General features: G+C 37.9%; 1 protein-coding gene across 1 annotated transcript; it reads left to right on the forward strand.

The window, feature by feature from the left end:
* Positions 1–246: 246 nt before the first annotated feature.
* LOC136970081 (uncharacterized) lies at positions 247–1,011 on the forward strand. Its single transcript, XM_067264454.1, has one exon. The coding sequence runs from the start codon at positions 247–249 to the stop codon at positions 1,009–1,011; it is 765 nt and encodes a 254-aa protein (XP_067120555.1).
* Positions 1,012–8,838: the final 7,827 nt, after the last annotated feature.

Below are 8,838 nucleotides of genomic sequence, written 5' to 3' on the forward strand. Positions count from 1 at the left end.
TCGGGAGAGTCCAAATTCGAGTACAGACACGATTCGGGAGTCAAATTCGAGTGTAGACATAATTCGGGAGTGTCCAAATTTGTGTACAGACATGATTCAGGAGTAAATTCGGGTGTTGACATTATTCGGGAGTCAAATTCGGGTGTTGACATTATTCGGGAGAGTCCAAATTCGAGTACAGACACGATTCGGGAGTCAAATTCGAGTGTAGACATAATTCGGGAGTGTCCAAATTTGTGTACAGACATGATTCAGGAGTCAAATTCGGGTGTTGACATTATTCGGGAGTCAAATTCGGGTGTTGACATTATTCGGGAGAGTCCAAATTCGAGTACAGACACGATTCGGGAGTCAAATTCGAGTGTAGACATAATTCGGGAGTGTCCAAATTTGTGTACAGACATGATTCAGGAGTCAAATTCGGGTGTAGACATAATTCGGGAGTGTCCAAATTTGTGTACAGACATGATTCAGGAGTCAAATTCGGGTGTAGACATAATTCGGGAGTGTCCAAATTTGTGTACAGACATGATTCAGGAGTCAAATTCGGGTGTTGACATTATTCGGGAGTCAAATTCGGGTGTTGACATTATTCGGGAGAGTCCAAATTCGAGTACAGACACGATTCGGGAGTCAAATTCGAGTGTAGACATAATTCGGGAGTGTCCAAATTTGTGTACAGACATGATTCAGGAGTCAAATTCGGGTGTTGACATTATTCGGGAGTCAAATTCGGGTGTTGACATTATTCGGGAGAGTCCAAATTCGAGTACAGACACGATTCGGGAGTCAAATTCGAGTGTAGACATAATTCGGGAGTGTCCAAATTTGTGTACAGACATGATTCAGGAGTCAAATTCGGGTGTTGACATTATTCGGGAGTCAAATTCGGGTGTTGACATTATTCGGGAGAGTCCAAATTCGAGTACAGACACGATTCGGGAGTCAAATTCGAGTGTAGACATAATTCGGGAGTGTCCAAATTTGTGTACAGACATGATTCAGGAGTAAATTCGGGTGTTGACATTATTCGGGAGTCAAATTCGGGTGTTGACATTATTCGGGAGAGTCCAAATTCGATGTACAGACATGATTCAGGAGTAAATTCGGGTGTTGACATTATTCGGGAGTCAAATTCGGGTGTTGACATTATTCGGGAGAGTCCAAATTCGAGTACAGACACGATTCGGGAGTCAAATTCGAGTGTAGACATAATTCGGGAGTGTCCAAATTTGTGTACAGACATGATTCAGGAGTCAAATTCGGGTGTTGACATTATTCGGGAGTCAAATTCGGGTGTTGACATTATTCGGGAGAGTCCAAATTCGAGTACAGACACGATTCGGGAGTCAAATTCGAGTGTAGACATAATTCGGGAGTGTCCAAATTTGTGTACAGACATGATTCAGGAGTCAAATTCGGGTGTTGACATTATTCGGGAGAGTCAAAATAATTCATTAAAAGATAATAATTAGACACAGCCGGGACGAAGTCAAAATCGGGAAGTCACAATCGAAATTGGTATTGACGCAATCGGGATGTCAAAATCGGGAGAAGTCATCGATAATTTTCAGAACGTAGAGATGAAAATCTCTAAATTTCTTCCGAATTCTGTGAAAATAAAAAGAAAATAATCAAGATTTTCTAATAAAATATTCAACTATTCAATTAATTTTTACATTAATAACTTTATTTCTTTCTAACTTATATCAAATATGTCATTGTTAATTCGATTACTTTAGCACGTTCTCGTCCTCGTAATCACGTAAGATTTCTGGATAATTTCATTTCTACAATCATTTATACTGTTACTTTCTTTGTGTCTCGCCACACAGAGAAAGCAACACTATAAATGATTGTATAAATGAAATGGTATAAATGATAAATGATTTCCTGTTGTCCGCCATTAATTGCGTGTTAGTACGAAATCGTGTTAATTTATAAACTGAGACCGTAAAATCTCCTAAGTGTTTGGTGGAAAATACAATAAAGTTGCTATAGACACTTACCCAAAGCCAACTCGGCCCAAATCCAGCAAATGAGTTATATCGAATTATTGAGCAGATCTTATTGTCGATGGAAAGGTGGAAACCAAGAGATCCTCACTCGAACTGAACGTACTCGCATTCTCCGCCTTTGGCCAGTTTACACACTCTCTGCACGGATCTAAATGTAGAAAATCAAGTATAATTATTCATGGAAAACGTCTGAGCAGATTTGAATTTCGTTAAAAGATATTGCGGCGCTATATCGAGGTTCCGCCGTATTTCTATCGATTAGCCTACAATGAGTGAAACTAAGATAATGAAATCTTCTACTAATTCCTTGGTTTGGTGATGTTTAGAATTCAATTTTTCAATATTATCTTAACTTTTCATTGCATTAGTAATGACACGGGCGTGGCAGACGAATACGCCGCCAATTCTCGATACAGCTCCGTACAACACCGGAAAGATACGCGATTCTCAAACATTTCTAACTCGAATTTGTGTTCAGAATTTAATACTATCAAAATTTTTGGTGTAATCGATACTTGGGCTGAGCACCGCACTCGATTTACTGCCAATTTCAGAGCCGAGGCTAAATCGCGTACAAAATCCTACCTCTTAACGGGTTTCCACACGCTCTTAAAGAACAACCCGACCTTCTTCAATGTATTTCTTTCCCGATATTCACGGCCAGGATTATCTTGCACGCAATCTTCGTGCTCTGCCGGGTTTTCGTTTCGCGGAGCAACCGCGCTCTCTCTATTGTACATTTCTTCATCCTCCACATCCTCGACCAATCTCTCACTAAACAAGAAAACAAAGAACTTGTAATAAAATAAACATATAAACTTGAAATTGAATTACGAAACTTTAACCACCAATGTTAAAGAGAAATTATAACACTTGGAAAACATTCGATTTAATGCCATTCACACAAAGTAACACTACATCGAAGTTTGATTATATATACGAGTATGCGCCGCTTACGTACGAATGCGATAAGATCACGATAGAGGATTACAACGGAACCAAAAAATTGGCAGCGTTTCTACGTTTAGATGTGAGTAGATACACAACTACTTATTACCACTGCGTTACGCATGGCTAACGTATACGTAAAGCCCTACACAAATGACTTATATAAAGTATATAAAATTTGCATAACTACACTCTACGATGATTCCTTTATACTACGTTCGCACACAATCCTCGACTAACTTCGATCTCGATTTACCTACAATCTGGATTGTGACTGTCGCTATTCAAACGTCGTGCCGTTCGCACAGGTAATTCGCTTGAGAATAACCCGGCTATTGTAAGCGATGATAAAACTGGCATAACTACTCGGTAAGTCACAAACACCAACACACAAAATGGAAGTTTTGATTAGAAATAAATACTTTATCTTGCCATATATCTAATAATAGACAGATGTCATCGTCTCTCCAAACATCTTTTTTATTTCTTTGCCGATAGCCCGACACGTGTTCTGTAGCCATGTTGTATTTTCTCACGCGCGTGGGATTGTGGGATCTCTCTTATGACTGGATCTAGTTTCAAGAACTCTCTCCAGTCAATCGCGATTGAACGTCGTTTCAGTCGAGATTGAAACGGTCGAGGGTGTTCGCACCAAGGCATAGTCGCTGACCTTGGTCACAATCTAGATTGAAATGCTCGGTGCGAACGGGGTATTACGCCGTGTATCTCAGAACGTTAAGCGGCTCGTAGCCGTTTTATGTTATAATATACACAGTAATGTAATTTACCTGTTTAAACGTTGGCGGGCCGTCTGACAGATCGGTCGAACCTTCATCAAAACTTGTCTATAAGCCGGCTCGATGTTATTTTCAAAAACGTCCAAACCTTCGAAAGCACCGGTCGACGGATCGAACTGCATCGAGAGGCCTTGCTTCATCTCGCTGCCTCGAAATTTAAAATCATCCAAATTGTGTGGACTGACGAATCTTCGCACGTCCACGCGTTTATCCGATTCCTCCCTAAATGTGCAAAGACAATAACTATTTAATTCTACTCTCAATGCTTTTAAATTTATTCGCCACAGGGGATGAGCCTTTTATGAATTGTAGCTTAATACTCGACTAGTCTAAATCTTCTTCTGTTCTTTTAAAACAACGCGTATTAAAATTTAAAAAGTTATAGTTTATATTTATTAAACGAAATTCGGATTAAAATTTTAGAAAATTTCGCCATATTCCGTACCGGAGTTAGACACGAATCTGTAATATAAGAGGCCCGATTACTCGTTTAAATAACTGTGTCTTATAAAGCCCCGTATTACGGGAAGACACAAAAATCGTAAAGTCTGCTTCGGATATAAAAACCAGAGTCGGAATCTTTACGTTTCATTTCATTAGGCCTAACTATGTATTGTAGATGGAAGTTTTTCTATAAAGCCTTTAATCTCTAAAACGAATTTCTTATCCGAATAAATAATAATAAAATGTAAAACGTCTCGTACCCAGGGGGATGGGGCAGGGGTCGATACTCTCCACCATCAAAAAACATCTTCGAATCGCTTTCCAAATCGCACTCTTCCTAACAAGAGCAAAACGCAACAACAAGTTCAATTGTTGAATTCGTTTGTTACGCGTTAAACCGAGAAGAAGGGAACTTTTATCAACAATTTTTGATTTATTTTATTTTTTTAATTATAATTTCAGAATCTCACGCGTGTATAATGACGATTAAAAAGTCATTCCCGCCTGGGGATAGGGTTAAAATCGGGAGGGTTTGATAAATGCACGGGGTGTCTACCAGTGGCAAAGCGGTTCCGTTTTCCGAACAAGTGGCCACGTGGAGTTTTCCATGTTTTTTGGCACGTGTGTAACGCCTGAATAGGAACCAGTTACTCTTAAAAAGATTTCCCGAAAGGCATTGTCTCGCGCGTAACATTAATCCTAAGAAATGTAACCAAGTATTAATACTAACCAACGAAATTAAACATAGGCGGGGCGAATATAGCCGTAGAAGCTGATGCCCAATTTGCTAGAAACAAAGGAATGCACGTTGTGGCGCTGACGTGATCGCGTTACAACGTGCGTTTGTTTGTTCGTGCAACGTAATCGCGCCACTATGAACATCGGCTGTTGTAATTAAGCCTATCGTATCTACTACAATATGGCGTTTTCTTTCTTTTATTTTCATGCCAGCATCATACCCTCTAGACCACCTTTTTGAGTCGTTTTCACAGATTGACTATCAATTATTCCAACCGTTGGTGTTTCATTCTTACCAACCATTTTTTTTTTACCTCTTTTACTAGTATATCCTGTATTTTTTCCAATTTGCCACTATTACGCCATCTCAGTAAAATAATCATACACTCTCTTCCATAGCGAAAAATCTTTTTGCAGCATTCTCCACTGACAACCACCCCTCAATATATACCTTATCGCATTAATAATCGTTCTAATGTTATGCTTCCTTGGTCGTCCGATTACCTTGTTCAACACGTGGCTCTAGAATTGCCCATTCCTTGTCATTTATATCACTTGGATACATTTTACCTCCTATTTTTTTGCTTACCTCATTGTACTCTCTTCCTCATTTCTTTTCAAGACAGGTTCTCGGTCACAGAATCAAGTTGTAAAGTTGCTTCGTGAAGAATCAATATCGGAGCATTTTTTAAAATAGCTCTTGCAATTGCAACACGCTGCCTCTGCCCACCTGAAAGTTTTACACCTCTTTCGCCGAGTGACTCGTAACTCTGGGGTAATTTTGAAATGAATTCGTGGGCATGCGCACGTCCGGCAGCCTCTCACTTTATCATCACTAGCATCTGCTTTGCCATAGCAAATATTTTCCACCAGAGTTCTATGAAAAAGCGAGGGATCTTGTGGAATGATTCCAATATTTTTGTGTAGAGAATCCTGGGTTACATTGTGAATATCTCGTCCGACAATTGAAATTTTTCCAGATTTTACATTGTAAAGGCAAAGAATTAAATTAACAAATGTTGACTCGCCACCACCTGAGTAACTAACAAGCCCTACTTTTTGACCAGATTCAATCATTATGGACTTGTCTTCAAATATTGGTTCTGCGTCTTTATAATGAAATGATCTTTATCAAAAGTAATCTCACCTTTTTTAACAACCAGATCTACAGCATCTGGCTGGTCTTGGATTTCAGGAACCGCAGTAATTGTCCTCAAAGCCTGCGTAATCCTTCCCCATGATTTATAAAATTGTGAGAAGTCTTCGGCTATCATTCAAAGAAAATTAGCTATTGCTATATTAATAGTCATGACGAAAGCAAAGTCTCCAGTAGTAATTAATTCTTGTTCCCTTCCTTTAACTAAGAAATATAAATTAAGTATTTGCATGATTAGAAATAAGAAGCCATAGAAAGTAAAAATCCACATATACAGCCACTGAAGTCTTTGCTTTAACAGCTTTGCTATGAGTAGCTCGCAAAGATAATCTTTCTTGGTATTTGCTGGCAAATAACCATACAGACATGATATTTGAGAATACATCTACCATTTTACCAGTAAGGCTTGAGCCAAGCTCTGACCACGCATCTGCAAGACGCGTTACCTTCTCTGCAAGCAAGAAAGAAGACAGAACAAACAATGCTGACCAAGTCAACATCAATAAAACAAAGCTGATATTCACTTGCAATAAAAAGTAAATTCCGATACCAAGTACTCCGTAGTCCAAACATAAAAATCTTTCGCAAAAGTTTTCGTTATCCAATTTGTTCGTTAACTGATCACCCACTGTAGTAGTTCCAACACCAGTATTTTCGCGATCTAAACATTCTGGAGAAGAATAAAAACTTGGCACCGATTTCATTAAAAAGTTGTGCAAAATGCAAGTAGCCATTATAACCGATTCCATTTTATGTGGTTGTAAATTAATTGCCGTGTGAAATATTCAAAATCTTGATGCCAAAATACCAAACGCATTCTCAACAATGTGTCTTTCTTGCGATACGCGATAATTATATGTTTTCCTATCTTGGGAAATGAGATCTGCCTGTCGAAACGGTTTCATCGTGTCTACTCTCAAAAGAAAGGTGTGGTCGACTACAATACATAGGGCATACTTCTACCACTGTTTCTGACTTTACTTTCAGCAGGAATGTTTAACTTATTGTTTTCAAGTTTTTCAAAAACCTTGGGGTGTTTTTTAGAGCCCCTTCCCCTGAAACCCTACCATTAGTACCAAAATCACACATGATGAATTGACATTTTGCATCCACAATAGTCAGTAAAACCATGCTGTGTCTTCCTTTCTAATTATAAAATTCTGATTCACTTCCACTTGGAGGGAAAATGTTGATATGTTTTCCATCCATTGCTCCAAGGCTAGTGGGAAATTCCATCTTTCTTCAAAAAGTTTTGCTAGATTCATCCATTCTCTTTCTGTTCGTGGAAACTAAAAAAGAAAAGAAAAAAGAATAATTAACTTAATTTTTTTAAATTAATAGAATTAACTTAAAGGAAATTGATTGTCTTTTAACGTATTATTTTACTACATTAATCAAATTGTTATTTCAGGAATACGCTGCGGATAATACAATGCGGGACAATCGTAACAACGAAGGTATTACTCCATCAATATTCGCAACACAGGATGATAATTCAACAGAACTTTCAGATACTCCAGTACAGATGTGAGGCAGCCATCCCCTTAAATGAAGTCGAGCAGATCAAGAATCTTCGACTGATGAAATTCTATTAACTGTAAAAGATCACTTTAAGAAACCCCATGTTCAAGATGATCACTTTGATATTTTTGGATCTATTAAATATCTATTAAAGAGAAAAGTTTGTTCTTACCTTTAGTCTTTATGAAGAACTTTGTAAATAGCATTACATGTTCCAGGTATGATGATGTAGGCAAGGGCTTGAGGTGATATTACTGTTGAAAATTTGATATCTTTGAAACTTTGCCAGTTACCAAATACCTTAAGGTCGGTGTGAGCCACTCGTGTGGTGAAATTGCTGCTTGCATTACAGTATCTTGTTTTTTTTTTTATAATTGGTGTAACCAGGGATGCACCACCTTTTCTGAAGAAGGGTCGGGTTAGGATTAAGTTTCCCGACCTGGGGGCCGGGCCATTTTACAACCCTCTTTGTTGACACAAGGAGTCTAATTACTTTAGCCACGGGCAGTGTTGATAATCACGGGAAGTTTATGACTTGACGCGGTTTGAAATAATTATTAAATCCAAAACTTTTTAGTGCAATTGGCTTCCTTTTAGTCCCTGTTCCAGCTATTAATTTTATTGGTCCAACATAATAATTAAAAATTTTTTCTATTGTTAGTCTATGGGGAGACTTTGTTGTAAATAATTGGTTGTTATAGCTTTTATACATTCCTTTTTGAACTCTGATTGGTATTTTCTAGTTTGAATGACATTAGGTTGATGAATAAGCATCTTTTCAGAAAAGATTGATTCAAATTTGACTATACCAATCGGAATCTAGAATGTAAAAAAATCGTTATTTTCATGGTTTTTCAGCACTGTTTTCACTTTTATGTTATTTGACGCTATTTAGACAAATAAGCAAGTTTCCTGAAGCAAAAAATTGAAAATTTTCCGCCAAAATAGAAACTTCCTGATAACGTCGGAAATGATGTTAGAACATCATTTTATTCTATTTGATTCCTCTAAAATTTGTTATAATACTATGTATTAGACTTAAAATATTCAATATCTAAACCAGAAAGTGTGTTAGCTAGAAATAGAAGAACTTCAACCCCCCATTTCTCACCTCAGGGAAAGTCATAAAACAGTTGGTGCTAATTACTTTGTGAAAGGGAAAAAGTTCTATACTTCGAATGAAGGGATTTGGCCTGTACCTTCCGCGGGCCACATA

The sequence above is a fragment of the Centruroides vittatus genome, unplaced genomic scaffold (genome assembly GCF_030686945.1).
Source record: "Centruroides vittatus isolate TY-2023 unplaced genomic scaffold, ASM3068694v2 contig_1891, whole genome shotgun sequence".
Classification (NCBI taxonomy): domain Eukaryota; kingdom Metazoa; phylum Arthropoda; class Arachnida; order Scorpiones; family Buthidae; genus Centruroides; species Centruroides vittatus.